Below are 18719 nucleotides of genomic sequence, written 5' to 3'. Positions count from 1 at the left end.
TAGTTTATTGTGAATGAATGAGTGAGTGAGTGTGTGTGTGTGTTTCCCAGTGATAGGTTGCAGCTGGAAGGGCATCCGCTGCGTAAAACATATGCTGGATAAGTTGTTGGTTCATTCTACTGTGGCGACCCCAGATTAATAAAAGGACTAAGCCGAAAAGAAAATGAATGAATGAATAATAAAAAGATGACTATTATATTACATAGAAAAATAAATATATTTGAATATTTTATATCTCGCATAACCTAAATATCATAATATTTTATATATGGAATTAAAATGTATACTTTTATACTGTCTGTATTTTTATGGACACAATCTTTTCTCTGTATTGTATACAATAGTAGCAATCAAATGATTTTGTATAATGAATAATAAATAATAATAATTGTGTATTTTATAATAATAATATTACAAATAATAATGATAATAATACAATAATGCAATAATACAATCATTAATAATACAATAATGATGATAATAATATTAATAATAACAATAATGATGATGATGATGATGATATAAAAAATAATAAGCCTAATAATGATATATAATATTGATGAAAATATTATTATTATTATTATTATTATTATTACATTTATATAAAATAATAATTTGCCTATAATAATGTCTAATATTGATGATATTAGTGTTAATATAAATAATAATCTTATTGTTTTTATAATAATAATAATAATAATAATAATAATAATAATTATTATTATTATTATTAGTAGTAGTAGTAGTAGTAGTAGAAGTAATGATGATAATGATGATGATAATAAAAAATAAATAAGAAATAAATAAATAATAATAATAATAATAATAATAATAACAAAATAGAAAATAATGAGCATGGCGCCTATCAAACGTTGAAGTTACTTCAAACAAAAAAGCATTATTGATCTCAAAAGTTTATTTAATTTTTCATCTAAGAAGAGCTCAGCAGAATCAGACGAGTCCCATAAGCAGCTGCTCACAGTTCAGTTAGACAGCTCTCTCGGTGCGAGCAGTCAAGTTTACACTCTTCTCCTCAGTAAAGTAAAGTAGAAGGAAGAGACGGTGTGAAATCCTGCAGCAGAGCGAGGGCTGGGATAATCTCCTGCGAACACTGAGCCGTCTGTGCGGACAAGATGTAACAATTCAAAACGCACACAAAAGGGATTTAATTGAACTCTGCAGAAATCAATAGCTCAGCTTTGGTCCATTTCATTCCATGACAGAAATCAGGACTCTAAGTGAATTTTAACTCGAGGACGGGGAGGAATGGAAAACAGAGGGAACGAGAGAGACAGAAAAAAATGTCTGTGTGTGTGTAGAAGAAAAGAGTTGGGAAAGGAGAGAAAGTGGAAAGTCCTTTAGTGGCAAAGCGAACACTTGAATAGCAGCTAAATGAGTCTCTGTCCACATCATATTCAAAGTATATTATAGTTCACCCAAAATTGAACACTTTGTCTTCATTTACTGAACTTTCACTTGTACCAAACAAGTTTGGGTTCCTTTTCTCTGTTAAGCACAGAAGATTTATTCATTCATTCGTTTTCCTTCGACTTAGCGCCTTTATTCATCAAGGATTACCACAGTGGAATGAACCACCAATTTATCCAGCATATGTTTTACAAAGCGGATGTCCTTGCAGCTGCAACCCAGCACTGGGAAACATCCATACACACTCATTCATACACATACACTATGGCCAATTTAGTTTATTTAACTCAATTTATTCAAACTCCACACAGAAAGGTGCCAAAACCTTCTTGCTTTGAGGTGACAACGCTAACCATTGAGCCATTATGTCCCCCCAGCACAGAAGAAGCTTTAAAATAAAGGTTGGAAACCTGTAACCATTGACTTCCATGCTATTTTATTTTTTTGATTATGGAAGTCAATGGTTACAACATTTTTCAAAAAATCTTCTTTAGTGCTCAAAAGAAAAATAAACGCATAAAGGTTTATGGAACCACTTCAGTAAAATGTGAGTAAAGGTTCATTTTTGAGTGCTCAGGATGCCTTTTTTTCTCAAGCTGAATTATTTGACTTTTTGACATTATTTAAGATGTGATTGAGGTGAATACCACACGCTAGCAGCAAGCGGATCATAAATTTGGCATCAGTTGTGCCATTTAACAGAAATGCACTTCTATTTGTGGATTTATATTGACATTGAGTGTAAGCTTTTCAAGCTACCACTTTAATTTGTGAACCCTGCATTGAAGAGGACATATTAATGAGATGTTAAATAATCTTTGGCGTCCCCAGAATGTATCTGTGAAGTTTTTGCTCAAAATAGCGTGGGTATTTTATTAGAGGTTTTTCTAATAAGTGTTTCTCAACCACGTTCCTGGAGAACCACCAGGTCTGCTCATTTTCTATATCTCCATATTTCTAAATAAATGAATAAATGAATAAATAAATAAAATAATAAAGTAAAAATAAATAAATAAATAAATAAATAAATAAATGAGTGAATGACGAAATGAATGACTAAATAATTTAATAAATAATATAAATAAATACTAAAATAAAAAAATAATACTGAGAAAAATAATGAAAAAAGGTGAAAATCTGCAAATGTGCAATTGCAGTGACTGTTCATAATTTATGAAAAAAAAAGACTGAATGAATAAATAATTAATTAAATTAAAAAATAAAAAACAAACAAACAAACAAACAAACAAACAAATAAATATATAAATAAATAAATAAATAAATAAATAAATAAATAAATAAATAAATAAATAAATAAATAAATAAATAAATAAATAAATAAATAAATAAATAAAGTGTGTGGATGTATTTTAACCATTAACAGGCTGGTTGTTTTTGACACTCTGGACACACACATACTGTATTTCAAACTAATTTGACATATTTAACTACAAGTCAAGGGAAACATTAGTAAAAATTTGCAAAAAAAAATACAAATAAATCAAACAAACATCAAAATAAAAAACAAACGAGGAAACTAAAAGAAACAATTACTCAAAGCAAATGCTAAATTCAGATATTACTCATTAGATAGAAGCATTTTCTTAATACATAAATGTTAAAAGAGATATAGTACTAACTAACTAACCAACTAACCAACTAACTAACTAACTAACTAACTAACTAACTAACTAACTAACTAAATAACTAAATAAACAACTAAAATAAAGAAATAAATATTATGCAGATTACTAAGAACACAAAGTCTGAAACTGTTGCGTAAAAGCAACATATAAAATACAAAGCAACAAAAATGAATCACCACTTCCACTGAGTACTAATGTAATGATTTCTTCAGATATTAGGTATTATTATTTATCAAAGATTTACAGTAACTCAAACCAGTACTAAATAAAATGTGACTGACCATAAAGCACTAAATATGACAACTAATTTAAGGGGAAAATAAACAAATGGCCACACTTTATTTTGATGGTCCGTTTGTTGAATTTAAGTTACATAGCATCTACATGACAACTAATTCTCATTCGATTGTAAGTAGACTGCTAGGTTGGGGTTAGATTTAGGGTTAGTGTAAGTTGACGTACTTAATAAAGTTTTTTATAGTTAGTTAAATGCCTGTTGAAGGAGTAGAATCAGCAGATATTAAGCAGACAGTCTACTTATACTCAAATGTATCATTAAAAAAGTGTTTCCAAACAAACAAGTTTATATCCCAGGATGTGTGTGAATGAGCTGGTTTTCCACTCACGTGTTGGACTTGTGAGGCAGCAACCGGTCGTCCAGGTCGAGCAGAGCCGACGTGTGCTGGATCAGACGGCTGCTGTAATGAGCTGAGTTCCTCCTGAGAGTGAGCAGACTCTGGCTGAACTTCAGGCCCATCTCCTCTAGCTCCTGCGTGCCCGTCTGCAGACCCTGATACACACCCAAAAAACACAACACAAAAAAGGCCCTTCATGAGCCCTCTGCGTTTGAAATGTGAACATTTGTTTAAGTAATTACAGCCTCTTCACCCTGTGTGTATCACTCCGCCCTCAGCGGGTGCCAAGCGGAGGACTTAACGTATTATTGTTCGATAAATACTGCTACTGTTGGATCACAAATCTACGTTTTGAGACTTTCTAGGCGAAAATGTTGTTGTTTAGATAAGCTGGTCAAGTAAATGTGTTTTATATTGGGCTAATCCATTAATAAATAATCCCGACAACTATTTTATCGCAGTTTTTTTTAAATATTATTTTAAAATTCCATTGCTTGCTTGCTCTGAACGCACACATATAGACAAAAAAAATCAAAGAATAGGTCAGGGTATACAGATGTGGTACTGAGAAAACACGTTTCTTCACGCAAAGTGCTGCAATTTGTCCTGCGCAGTCACATGCAGTTCCCCTTCGGGGGGAACTTCAGCACTATAAGTGGATTTGATTGTAAAATCCACGCATTGGGAGGTTCGGTTCAGAAGCTACTCGTCTGAAAGAGTATTGAACGGGCCAACTAAGAATGAATTGGCAGCGCAAGCCTGCGCAGGTGAGCGGCATAAGCAATCAACTGAGTATATAAGCTCACCTGGCGCCAGCAGACGCTATCCCTTTTCGCTTCAGAGACTTTCTGATCGAGTCGATGAGGGTTCCTCCTGCTGTGACCAGCGATTCTGAGCGAACGAGAGCATTCTCCCGGTCCAGAGTGTGTACACGCAGTGGCAGACGGTCGAGCTGGGTTTCTCCCTTGCCTGGCGTTCTTTGGGTCCGGTCCTCCAGAGCGGTGCGTATAAAGTTGCAAACTTCACAGAAAGAGCAACACAGTCGTGCAGCACGTCCTTATCAGGACGGCGCTCCGACTGTGCGTTTCTGGATGCGGTGGTTTCCTGTCCTCGGATGATGGGCGCGGGCACTGCGTTGCATGTCTGGGGGTCCAGCATGTTAATGCGCTGCTCGCGGGCAGTTCATGTCGTCATTGCGATGCCATGACTGTTGCGCAAGATCGCGGTTAGCCTTTGCAAAAGGGCGAACCACCCCAGTTGTCCCCTGCTCTGCAGCGGGCACTCGGGCAGATCTGAGGGTTTCAGCGAGAGATAATCCGTCGTCCACGGGCCCGCGGACCTCCCGCTCCTCTAAGCGCTCCATCCAAGCTTCGGGCGGGGGAAGCGATCCGTCTAACAGATGGTAGCCCTTACGCCCGATGACACCGGAGACCAGATGTCCACCGCGGCATCGGAGGGTGGGCTTTCATTGTCCGATGATGATCCAGACCCGCTCGCCCCCTTCGGGCTGGTGAGCGCTGTCACTACGGATCCTGAAACGGACATGTTAGCCGTGCTTTCCCGGGCTGCTTCGGCCATGGGTTGGAGATGGTTTATCCCTCAGCTCCGCGGCCGGACCGACTAGAGGGGCGTTCCCTTCTTCCCGGAGGTGCACAGTAGGCTCACGCGGTCTTGTAAAGCACTTTTTTCTGCTCGTGCTGCGTGTTCCTCCACCCTAACCACTCTTGACGGTGAAACAGCCAGGGGGTATGTGGCGATTCCTCAGGTTGAGTGCGCGATGGCGGTAAATCCGCGCGGCGCCTCTTCTTGGCGGGGTCCGCCTCGTCTCCCATCCAAAGCCTGTAAGTTATCTACCTCCCTCGGAGCTAGAGCTTACACAGCTGCGGGCCAGGCTGCTTCCGCCTTGCATGCGATAGCCACCTACCAGCGCTACCAAGCGCAGGCGCTGGCCGAGCTGCACGAGGGTGGGTCCAACCCAGGCTTACGAGCTTCGCACTGCCGCCGACTTAGCTCTTCGGACTACTGAGTCCGCTGCGTGTGCGTTGGGGAGGACGATGTCCACATTAGTGGTCCAGGAGCGCCACCCCTGGCTGATATGCGCAAAGTCGACAAAGTCCGCTTTCTTGACTTCCCCATATCCCCAGCCAGGTTCGGCGACACTGTCTGTGAATTCACCCAGGAATTCAAGACGGTGAGAGAGCAGTTGGTGGGTGATGTCTTATCGGCGGTCCGTAGCCCGCTCCGCCCGCCGTGCCATTCATACCTGCTCCTCGCCGAAGGCGCCCGCCTACGAGAGCTGCTCCGCCCCCGCACACGTCTCCGGCGAAGCGAGCGCGTCGGGCACCTCGGAAGCAGGCAGCCCCCCTGCCCAGAACGCCGCTAAGTCCGGCAACGGACCGCGAAGCGCCCCTGGGACAGGCCATCTGGAGAAGAGGGAACTTGCTCTTTCCCCGCTGGAGGGCGGGGCCCCATTTCCAACGGCACTTTTTACTGCCATGAAAACATTATGAAAGGGCACTTTTCACTTCCCCAGATGTGACAGCCCAAAATCTGCCAGTCTGGGACGCTATGCTTTCTAGCTTGCAGATTCGGTGCGTTTCGCCAGTGGCTCACGAGCGCTGGGAGGACGGTCTCCTTTCTCCCACCCCTCGAGCCTCCCCTCCGGAGCTCGGGTTTGGAGTGAGAGCAAATATCTCACCTCCAGCTTTTCCGTGGGACCCGCGAGCTTCCCGGATCAGCACACCCACTCCGCGCTGCCCCACTGCTGGTACGTCAGCGATTGTAGCGATGAGTCCATTAGCGAGAGCTCTGCCTGCCTGGTTAGCGCGGGCCAGCTCTTCGCGGTGGCTCATACGCACAATCAGACTCGGCTATGCGATTCAGTTCGCGAAACGGCCCCCCAAGTCACGGGTGTGTATTCACCAGGGTCAGCCCTCTGTCCGCCCCTGTCTTGCGAGAGGAGATTGCTGTCCTCCTGGCGAAGGATGCAATCGAGCCGCTCCCTCCAGCCGAGATGGAGAGCGGGTTTTACAGCCCACGCTTCATCGTGCCCAAAAAGAGCGGTGGGTCACGGCCAATCCTAGATCTGCGCGTTTTGAACCGCTGCCTGCACAAGCTGCCGTTCAGAATGCTCACGCAGAAGTGCATCCTCCGGTGCGTTCGTCCTCTGGGTTGGTCTGCAGCATTAGACCTGATGGACGCGTATTTCCATGTCTCCACTCTTCCTCGCCACCGACAGTTTCTGCGGTTTGCGTTTGAAGGTCGAGCTTGGCAATACAAAGCCCTCCCCTTCGGGCTCTCTCTGTCTCCGCGGGTCCTCACCAAGCCCGCGGAGGGTGCCTCAGCGCCCCTTCGGCTCGCGGGCATCTGCATACTCAATTTCTTTACGACTGGCTGAATTTTGCCCTCTCTTTGATTATGCACAGAGTTGATTATGCACAGAGACAAAGTGCTCTGGCACTTCCACCTGTGGGGGTTTCAGGTCAACCGAGAAAAGAGCAAACTCGCCCCCATGCAGAGGATCTCTTCTCTCGGGCTGGAGCTGGACTCGGTCACCATGGCAGCGCGCCTCTCCGGAGAGCGCGCTCAGCTGATGCTGTACTGTCTGAGAGAGCTCGACAGTAAAATAGTGGTCCCACTGAAACTATTTCAGAGGCTCCTGGGGCATATGGCATCCGCAGCCGCTTCATGCCGCTCGGATTATTCTATATGAGACCACTTCAGCACTGGCTTCACGATCGAGTCCCCAGACGCGCATGGCACGCGCGCGCACACCGAGTCTCTGTTACTGCGCTGTGTCGCCGCGCCCTCAGCCCTTGGAGCGACCCCTCGTTCCTACAGGCCTGGGTGTCTCTAGAACAGGCGTCCAGTCTTGTTGTCGTTTCAGCAGACGCTTCCAACACGGGCTGGGGGGCTGTGCGTTGCGGGCATGCGGCTGCGGACCTGTGGAAAGGTACCCAGTTGCATTGGCATATCGCCTGGAGCTGTTGGCAGTGTTCCTCGCTCTCCACCGTTTTTTTCCGGTGTTGGAGCGGCAACACGTGCTGGTCAGGACGGACAGTACGGCGGCGGTGGCGTATATCAGCCGTATAGGGGGTATGCGCTCTCGCCGCATGTCTCAGCTCGCCCGCCGTCTGCTCCTCTGGAGTCATCCGCGGCTGAAATCGCTGCACGCCATTCATATTCAGGCAAGCTCAACCGTGCAGCCGATGCGCTCTCACGGCAGCCTTGCGTCCTGGAGAATGGAGACTCCACCCCGAGTCTGTTCAGCTGATATGGGCGCGATTCGGGGAAGCCCAGATCGATCTGTTGCTTCCCCCGAGATCGCTCATTGCCAGTTGTTCTTTCCCTGACCGAGTGCTCTCGGCACGGATGCACTGGCTTACAGCTGGCCTCGGGGCACGCGCAATACGCGTTTCCCCCAGTGAGCCTGCTCGCGCAGTTACTGTGCAAGGTCAGGGAGGACGAGGAACAGTTTGCTGGTTGCGCCCCTCTGGCTCAACCGGACCTGGATGTCAGAGCTCTCCCTCGCGATAGCCCTCCCCTGGCAGTCCCTTCGAGAGAGCACCTACTCTCTCAGGGACAGGGCACCACCTGGCACCCTCGCCGATCTTTGAAGAGATTTTTAGACGCGAGGAAGACTTAGGTAACCTCCGATTGCGGTGGCTAATACCGTCACTCGGGCTAGAGCCCCCTCCCCGAGCGCGCCTATGCCCTGACGTGAAGTCTATTCACTGAATGGTGTGTCTCTCGCTGAGAAGACCCCCGTAATTTGCCAGATCAGCGTTGTGCTTTCTTTACGCCGAGAGAAGTTGGAGAGCAGGCTGTCGCCCTCCACACTCAAGGTTACGTGGCTGCCATCTCCGCTCTCATAACGCGGTGGCTGGCAGCACCGTGGGAACGCATAACCTCATCATCCGGTTCCTCAGGGGCGTTAAGCGAATTAATCCACCCCGCCCCCTCTCATGCCCTCTTAGGATCTCGCCCTCGCTACACAAGCCGCGTCAGATCCCTTCGATCCTCGACTCAGTATATTTCTGTCCCTGAAGACAGCTCTGCTGGTCGCGTTGATATCGATTAGAGGGTCGAGGACCCGGAGGCATTTTTCGGTCAGTGACTCGTGCCTGTAATTGGGCTGGCTTCTCTCACGTTCTGAGACCCCGCCCACGATATGTGCCCAAGGTTCCTACCACTCCGTTTTAATACGAGGTAGTGAGCCTGCAAGCGCTGCCCTCGGAGGAGGCAGACCCAGCCCTTCTTTATTGTCCAGTTCGCGTTTTGCGTATTATCCGGACCGCACTCAGAGTTTAGATCATCTGAGCAGCTCTTCGTCTGTTATAGCGGTCGGCAGCAGGGAAGTGCCGTACCGAAATAAGTTCCCACTAGATTGTGGATGCCTTTCTTTCACTATCAGAGCCGAGATGAGCCGCGTCCCCCGAGAGCGCGTGCGCACTCCACTCGGAGCTTCGCATCCTCTCGAGCGCGCGCACGCGGCGCCCCTCTAACAGACATCTGTAGAGCTGCGGGCTGGGTGACACCCAACACATTTGCAAGGTTTTACAATCTGCGAGTGGAGCCGGTTTCCTCAAGGGTATTAGGTAACCCTTGGTGATTGAGGAAACAATTCGGTAGGGTGTTGAAACACGCTTGCTGCGCCATTTTCCCTAACACGGAGATACGTGCGCCTTTTTATCTGTCAGTAAAGTTCCCCGTCAGGTGAGCCCTGCAGATTCCTCCGTGGCCCCCAGCACTGACTCAGCGGAGGAGTCACTTGCTGGCCCACTACGTTGTAGGTCTGCCCGCTGGTCAGCCCGCGTTTTGGGTAAAGGTGCCTGCTATGCGTGGTCCCCACTAGGCGATCCCATATGCTTATTCAGCCACGGTTAAGTCCCCCCCCCCTGGGCGGACCCGTGTCTTCCCTCCCCGCTAACCACTCTTTTGCTATGCGTACTCCCCCTTTTTAGGGCTAGTCCATATGTAAATTCTGCCATCTATCCCCCCTTGGGTAACGGATGGCCTCCGCAGCGTCCTCCCTATCGGGATTGCACGCTTCCCAACGTACTGTCGTATTTTCCTAGAATTATCTAGATGCTCACGACTTCCCAAAAAATATATATAAATCCGTAAAACTTCTGTTGAAGTAGGATAAATTAGGGCCAGGGACACGTTGGAGGACCGCGCCCCCCATGATGTGGGTGCGTCACGCTTGCTTGACTATCTCCTCATCGGGGGTGTTGGTAAGGTGCAGTCATTATGGCGCTTTCAATGGGCTCCCAATGCGTGGATTTTACAATCAAATCCACTTATAGTGCTGAAGTTTCCCCCGAAGGGGAACGTTCGAGGTTACTAAAGTAACCCTTCGTTCCCCGAGGAGGGGAACGGAAGCACTATACTCCGTCGCCATAATGACTGTCCCTTAGCTGTTGAAAGTCTCTTCAGCTTAAAAAGGATAGCGTCTGCTGGCGCCAGGTGAGCTTATATACTCAGTTGATTGCTTATGCCGCTCACCTGCGCAGGCTTGCGCTGCCAATTCATTCTTAATTGGCCCGTTCAATACTCTTTCAGACGAGTAGCTTCTGAACCGAACCTCCCAATGCGTGGATTTTACAATCAAATCCACTTATAGTGCTTCCGTTCCCCTCCTCGGGGAACGAAGGGTTACTTTAGTAACCTCGAACGTTCTGCAGCAACAAAGGCCGCCTTTTATTAAAAAAAAAAACATTTTGGTGCTTTACACAATAACCACCAGGTGGTGTAACTGCTTTTCCCTTGACTTTTAGTTGTCCAGTTTTTCACATTTAAAAGGTGTGTTTGTGCATGAAATGAGCTTTTAGATGCATGCATTAGGTTGTGAGAGAGCGGGCAAAAGAGCACTCGATTCAGCTTGGTCGATGCCTTAAGCGGCTGGGTTTCTTTATTTATTTTGGAGATAATGAATACATATTTGAATTCAAATATGAATACAACAGAAAGACAAAAAACATTACAAATTACGTGTACACTTTTGTAGGCTCAACACAGCTATTTATGGGTTACGTTTAATGTCAAAAGATTATTCTGGAACAACAAGTGAACATCAGTGCCTATATGAAAGAATATGCCTGGTAAATTCCCATATTGAAGCTCTATAATTTCGGAACCTTAAAGATTTTACTTAAAGCACGCACATTGACCTGTCTTATTCTGCCATCTTGTGGCTCATATAGAAATTAACACAATGATGTGGAAATGACAACTTAATTATGTCATTATAACGAGATAATTATGTCGTTTTTACAAGAAAAAGTTGTCGTTTTAATGAGAAAAAAATCTCTTTATAACTAGAAAAGGTGTCATTATAACAAGAAAATATCTCATCATAACAAGAAAAGATCTCGTTATAACGAGAAAAGATGTTGTTTTTTACGAGAAAAGATCCCGTTATAACGACAGCTGATTGGGAAAAAAATATGTGTGTGGCAGAAATGCGTTACCGTAAAATCGCATGTCATTAAATTAACTTTCCCAATCCCAGTCCTAACGAACCACCTTTCTGCAGATTTCATACGCTTTTCTTATCACTGTACAATACTGTATGTCGTATTCAATGTGGTGCTGTGGTGTCTTCCATTGCTAAGCAATCATCAGCCATGCAGTTCAATGAACCATTTTATAAATACATGTTCATGACTATAGTTCACAGATATCTCCTTCTTACTGGCAGTCTCAATATTTCTCAGTGTTTTGTAGCATTGAGTCAGAGCCAGACAGAATCTGCACACCAACTCTCCTCTCATATAATTCACTGTTCCAGAAACGACCATTAATGGAAATCCAGACACAAACAATATCTTCTGTCACTAGTAAACAAACACAGCGCAAGCACTGAAACAGTCATGTATCCCTACGCACACACAAACACACAACCCTGCTTCAGTGAGCTGTACATTACCATATATAAAACTCACTGTATAGGATTCCAGAATAAGACTTAATGTAAATGTATACTGTATAACAAAAACTATGTATATAAAAAATTATATTATATTACATTAAATTACATTATATAAAATTATATTATTATTATTATTATTATTGTTGTTGTTGTTGTTATTATTATTATTAATAATATTAATAATAATAATAATAATAATAATGATAAAAATAATAATAATAATATCACAATATATTTTTTAATATTTATATATATATATATATATATATATATATATATATATATATATATATATATATATATATATATATATATATATATATATATATATATATATATATATTCTAATTCATATGTTGTAAATTTATGAAACATCTGCATGTTTCATAAAATTATATTATATTATATTATATTATATTATATTATATTATATTATATTATATTATATTATATTATATTATATTATATTATCACTGCAGGCCTCCTTTGATTTCTTTTTCTTTTTTTTATAATTTCCAAATGATGTTTAACAGAACAAGGACCTTTTTACAATATGTCTTATAATTTTTTTTTTTCTTCTGGAGAAAGTCTTATTTGTTTTAATTCGGCTAGAATAAAAGCTAATTAACCTAGTTAAGCCTTTAAATGTCACACAGCTGTATAGAAGTGTATATAAATATTAAATAAATTTAAATATCTATAAAATATTACTTACTTTTATATATAAAATTATATATGATAAAATATTATTTACTTTTGTAACTTTTTTTTTTTGAAAAACAACACTTTTAAGATGTCAGACATGAGTTTGTTCTTTTTCACTTAGATCTTAAAATTGATCAAAAGAAAGCTGAAAGATACATCTTTTATCGACAATATTCAGTCATTTCAAAGATGAACACTAGAAGATCCTCCAAGCACTCATCACATCTGTTCTTTCCATATAGTATCGATTCCTGCCTCAAATGAAGTCTTTAACCTCGCCTGTTTCAGCCATCAGTTTTCTGTCAGATTATGCCGTTCATAACATAATGACGGCAGATTATTTAGCCAAGAAGCAGCTGCACCTGCTCGCTGGAGCGTGTTATTAGCATGTGAACGCTGCGCGATTCCCTTGAGGAACAGATCCAGTCAATCCTACAAGCAGCGCGGTTTCCATTACACAACATTCATTATGAGCCGTTGCAGCACTGCAAGGTCACGAATTTACAAACGAGACACCCAAATTCAGTCGTTCATGTGGGATGTACTTAAAAAGTGAAGTTTATTGATAAATATGGATTTTTATAAAAAAATTTGACTTTTGTTTAATGTAATCCGATTACTTTTGATATAACATAAAGAAATTTAGAATGTAAAATCATAATATCTAACAAATACATGATAAATTGCTCCATAATTCACAAAACTGACATAATTTTGGATTTAAACATCACTTTATAATAATTTTTTTAAATATTGAAATGAAAATAAAACTATTAAAAAAATGGGTAAATTTTATTTTTTCGTATACACACTGAAGTTTATTTTGACTAAACACAGATATTGTGGTAAAATATCTTACTTCAATGTAATCAGATTACATTTGGATTACTTTTAATCTAACCTAAAGTATTTTACAGTGTAAAATTGTAATATCCAACAAAATTATGAGTAACTGCTCAGTAAATTGCATAATTTACATCATTTCGAATTTAAATGTCACTTATTCAAATTTTGTCAAAAATAAAATGAAAATAAAAATATCAAAGAAATAGGTAAATTTTGATGCTGTATACAAACTGAAGTTTATTACTGACCACAGATATTGTGATGCAAAATTAGCAGTTTACGTCAATAGAATCTGATTACTTTTGGATTTCTTTTAATCTAACGTAAAGTCATTTAGAATGTAAAATCATAATACCTAACAAAATTATGATTAATTTCTCCATAAATTGCATAACTGACATGAGTTTGGATTTAAGCATTACTTTATGATAATTTTGTAAATATTGAAATGAAAATACAAATGTAAAAAAGTGGGTCAATTTTGATCAGTCAATTTTTGAAGTTTAATACTAAACACAAATATTGTGAAGAAAAATTATCAGTTTACTTCAATGTAATCAGATTACTTTTTGATTACTTTTGATCTAACGTAAAGTAATTTGGAATGTAAAATCATAATATCTAACACAATTATGATGAATTCTGCTCTATAAAAATCATAACAGGCATCATCTTGGATTTAAACATCATTTTAAAATGAAATAAAAAAAAATAAAATAAATATATATATATATATATATATATATATATATATATATATATATATATATATATATATATATATATATATATATATATAAAATATATATAATATATATCATAAACTAAAAATATAAAGAAAATGTGTCAATTTTAATAGTGTTTGATGTATGTAAAAACTGAAGTTTATTATGACAAAAAATTTTGAGATGCCAAATTTGCAGTTTACTTCAATGTAATCAGATTACTTTTGGATTACTTTTGATCTAACCTAAAGTATTTTAGAATGTAAAATTGCCATTTCTGTTATGAGCATTCTGTCATGTCAAAACAAAATTTTGATAAATTGCTCCATAAATCGCATCATTTCTGATGTAAACACAATAACAAATTTATTTTAAAAAACACTGAAAAAAGAAAGAAAAGAAAAATAGAAAGTACTTTTTGTCAGAATTTCTGTGAAGGAACTCATTTGAAAACTGATGAAAAGCTAATAATTAAAAGCTAATAAATAGTTAAATATCAGATTAATAAGTGTTCACTTTAGTTTATCAGGAGACACCAAAGTAGAAAAAAATGACAATTTAAACACACAGAATAAAATAACTATATAAATAAACACACAATTAAACAAAAAAACAAACAAAATATATATTAATTAAATAAATAAATGTATGAATAAACAAACAAACAAACAAATGAATAAATCCCTTAGTAAAAAGGATAAAGTGATTGATTTATCTTGCTTTGCCTCTCAATTTTTGTAGAAAAACCCGCGTTTACGATTATTATAAAAGGCAGTGTACTTTATTTATGTCTAAGTACTTGACTTTTTGAAATATAATTTGTTAATGTTTTTACAGACTGCACACACTATGGTAAAATAAAATTAATTAAATAAAAAGTATAATAATAACAATATAAATCCACACGTCATTAAAACAAGATGTAGTGCAATATAAATTTCAATAAAATAAAATTTATATTTTAAAATAAAATATAATAATAAAATAAAATAAAATAAAATAAAACTGATGACGGCGAGCTATTCAGTATGAGTGTGGTGGTGTGTTTGGGCCTCGCTCTTCAATAATTTACAGCCAAAGCGGGGCTTGCATGTGTTGAATGCATATAGAGCTGAAAATCAATTCTCGGCATGTTTGCATCGAGGAGTCACACTGATCATCTGAGCTGACGAACGGCCCTTTCACTTCTGCTCAATATAATCCCTCATGTCATAATACCAGTGCAAACTCAAGCCCTTTGCTGTGACTGCATGGAGATCACCACTAATAGAGCACTGAAAAGCAACCACGAACCTGTTGTTTTGTATCATGTTGTGAAGTTATAATAGATAGCTCCATTCAGTTTATGTCTGACATTTGTATTCTGACATTTACTGTATAATTCTGAAAGCACATGAAACTGCATGCTCTGTTTACTTGCACAAATTTTACCCCAATATCCCACCGTTGTTTTTTTTTTTTGGATGGGTCATAAAATTTAAATCATTGTAAAATCTCAAAATTAAAGTCATTTTGTTTTAAAATAAATAATTATTTATTATTTTAATTAATATTTAATGTCCATAATAATAATAATAATAACTATTATTATTATTATTATCATTCATTAATTTTCTTGTCCACAGCAGAATGAACCACCAACTTATCCAGCAAGTTTTCATGCAGCGGGTGCCCTTCCAGCCGCAACCTGAGGCGACAGCACTACCTACTGCCTCTCTCTATTATTATTATTATTATTATTATTATTATGATTATTATTATTGATTATTATTCTGATTATTATTTATTATTATTATTATTATTATATTTAACTAACATTTTTGACAATTCACCAAAGAAATAATTATAAGATATCATATGCTCACAAAATATATAATGTTCAACTTGGAAAAAAAACAGAATAGTTTGGGGAAATATTTTTTTATAGACCTATTAAAATAAAAACATTCAGACTTAAAGAATAAAATAATATAATATAATAAAGTTAAAATGGAAGAAAATAAACAAAAATAAAATTAAATAATATTATATTAAATTAAAATAAAATTAGAGAAAATAAATAAATAAAATTATATATATATATATATATATATATGTGTGTGTGTGTGTGTGTGTGTGTGTGTGTGTGTGTTAAAATAAAAGAAAAATTAAATAAATAAAATAAAATAAATAAATATCAAAATAAAACATTTTACACCATTTTTTAAATAAAAAAACAAAACAAATAAAAATACAATATATACAAATGGAACAAAAATACAAAAAATATAAATACATTTTATAACTTTTTCAAACAACAAAAATGAAATAAAACAAATAAAAAATAAAATACAACTGAATTAAATTAACTACAAACACTAACAATTATGAACACTCTATTAATTTAAGTATAGAGTGCAAATTATCCAATCTAAATCACTTTAAGCATCAATCGTAGCATTTCTAAATAACTAGAAAAGTGGAAAAACACTAAAAAAAATTATTCAAAGATTATTCCCTGGATTTACATTTTTTTAAGTTAAGTGGTTGTAAACATTTTTTTTGGGCTGACTTTAAACAAACAAATTAAGTTAAACAACAATTTTTTTGTTTAGTTTAAATTCAACAACTATATATTGTTTGCAACAATTTTGCTGAATTTTTTTTTTCTTTTTTTGTTCAGTAAAACATACAAACAATAGAAAAAACCCACAAGCATCTCTCCTTCACTTGTGGAGCAGTGTTTGGGTCTGCGGGGACGAATGGCTTGTTTATTAGAGTGACAGTTTTTCTCCTTGATAAGGCCAGAGTTGTGGAGAGCCAAGCAGACAGCAGGACGACTGCCAAAACCACACACATCCACAGCAGAAATCATGGCCTTTCAGAGCTCAATTAGCCCTCCTGATCGCTCTTATTAACTCAAGCTAATCTCAGTCACAAACGGCCTGATCATCATGGCACTGCGCCACTCAATACACCGCTATCAGCTGGAGGAAAGGCCCACGCCACTGCTGCAAACGCAAGCTTTTCCCTCCATTTTGGAGGATTGCAGTGGAATGGATAAAAGTATATCGATAGAAATGTGAAAATTACATGTTTTGGATAATTTATAGTAAATTACTATAGAAAAGTATTAAAATGATTATATAAACAGGCTTATGTGTCATATTTACAATAAATAAATAAATAAATAAATAAACAAATAAACAAATAATAAAAAATAAATAAAGTTACTGATATTATTTATAAATGAATATTAATTAATGAAGAACACAATATTTATAAAACACAATACCTAGAAAACAAACAAATACATATGATTGTGTATTACATATTATGTATTCCATGCTCTATAAATAGTGTAATAAATTCATACAAAAACCAAACAGTTAAAATAAAATATATATATATATATATATATATATATATATATATATATATATATATATATATATATATATATATATATATATATATATATATATATATATATATATATATATATATATCACAACAATATTATAAACAGATAAATAATTCCCATGAAAAATGTGAAAAAAGCTTTTTTTAGTTTTTTTTATAATCTTTACAAAAAACAATTATATTGGTCTAAGCAATAAAAAATAATAATAAAAACATCAATAATAATAATAATAAAATAATAATAATAATCATAATAATAACAATGATAATAATATTAATAATATTAATAATAATAATAATAATAAATTAATAGAATTACAACTCATAATAATAATAATAGGCGAAGCAGTGGCGCAGTAGGTAGTGCTGTCGCCTCACAGCAAGAAGGTCGCTGGGTTGCAGGTTCAAACCTCGTTTAGCGTTTCTGTGTGGAGATTGCATGTTCTCCCTGCGTTCGTGTGGGTTTCCTCCGGGTGTTCCGGTTCCCCCCGAAGTCCAAAATGGTGAATTGGGTAGGCTAAATTGTCTGTAGTGTATGATTGTGTATGTGTATGTTTGTGTGTGTGGATGTTTCACAGACAAGGGATTAATAAAGATTTATAAAGGGACTAAGCCGACAAGAAATTAAATGAATTAATGAATAATAATAATAATAATAGTAGTAATAAATTAATAAAAATAACAAATAATAACAATAAATTAATAAAATAACCAATGATAATAAATATTAATATTAATAATAATAACAATAATACATTAATAAAATAACTAATAATAATAAATATTAATAATAATACAAATAATAACAATATTAAATTAATAAAATAACTAACAATAATAACAACATTTATAATAATAATAATAATAATAATAATAATAATAATAATAATAATAATAATAATAAATTACTACTAATAAATTACTACTAATAACTACTACAGTGTGTTTGAATTATATTTCTAATACTTCTATTATAACTAATCTGTTATGGTAAATCTTGTTGCTATTGTAATACAACTAACAAAGCAATTGACTCAAAACTGTATCACTTATTACACCTTCAATATAGTCAAAACTGCAGTATGCTGTAGCATCCACTAACTAAGTGTTGTAAATATACTAGTATAATACAAAAACACTATACTATTTATAAACTACTATAGTATTTTATTTTTAATTTTTTTATTAACGAGTAAAATCAACTTGAATACTAATTTATATAAACGTTAGCCACTTGGCTGATTAAACATTATTTAAAACACTTACACAGCTAAATGAGCTAAAAAGTTCATGTACATCAAATTCAAGAAAAATAGACAAGTATTTGTAAAACAGGTCTCCAAATATACCAAAAACCTTGACAAACTAGTGAATTCTCAAACAAAATATCCCCTTAATC

At 37.3% G+C, this 18719-nt stretch overlaps 1 protein-coding gene across 34 annotated transcripts in view; it reads right to left on the bottom strand.

Annotated features, from left to right (window-relative positions):
• Nucleotides 1-18719, bottom strand: part of agbl1 (AGBL carboxypeptidase 1) — a 395646-nt gene that overhangs the window by 27358 nt on the left and 349569 nt on the right. For 24 of the 34 annotated variants that reach the window (XR_012400282.1, XR_012400287.1, XR_012400283.1 and 21 more), the window contains one exon: nt 3701-3864. Coding sequence is in view for 27 of the 34 variants with exons in the window: in XM_073942875.1 (XP_073798976.1) it covers nt 3701-3864 (164 nt within the window). In the remaining 7 variants the exon portion in view is untranslated. Of the gene's footprint in view, nt 1-897; nt 1121-3700; nt 3865-18719 lie in introns of those variants that run through there. The other 10 variants (XM_073942879.1, XM_073942878.1, XM_073942881.1 and 7 more) reach the window with 1 other exon arrangement.

The sequence above is a fragment of the Danio rerio genome, chromosome 25, assembly GCF_049306965.1.
Source record: "Danio rerio strain Tuebingen ecotype United States chromosome 25, GRCz12tu, whole genome shotgun sequence".
NCBI classification, from domain to species: domain Eukaryota; kingdom Metazoa; phylum Chordata; class Actinopteri; order Cypriniformes; family Danionidae; genus Danio; species Danio rerio.
This window is presented reverse-complemented; position numbering and strand designations above follow the sequence as displayed.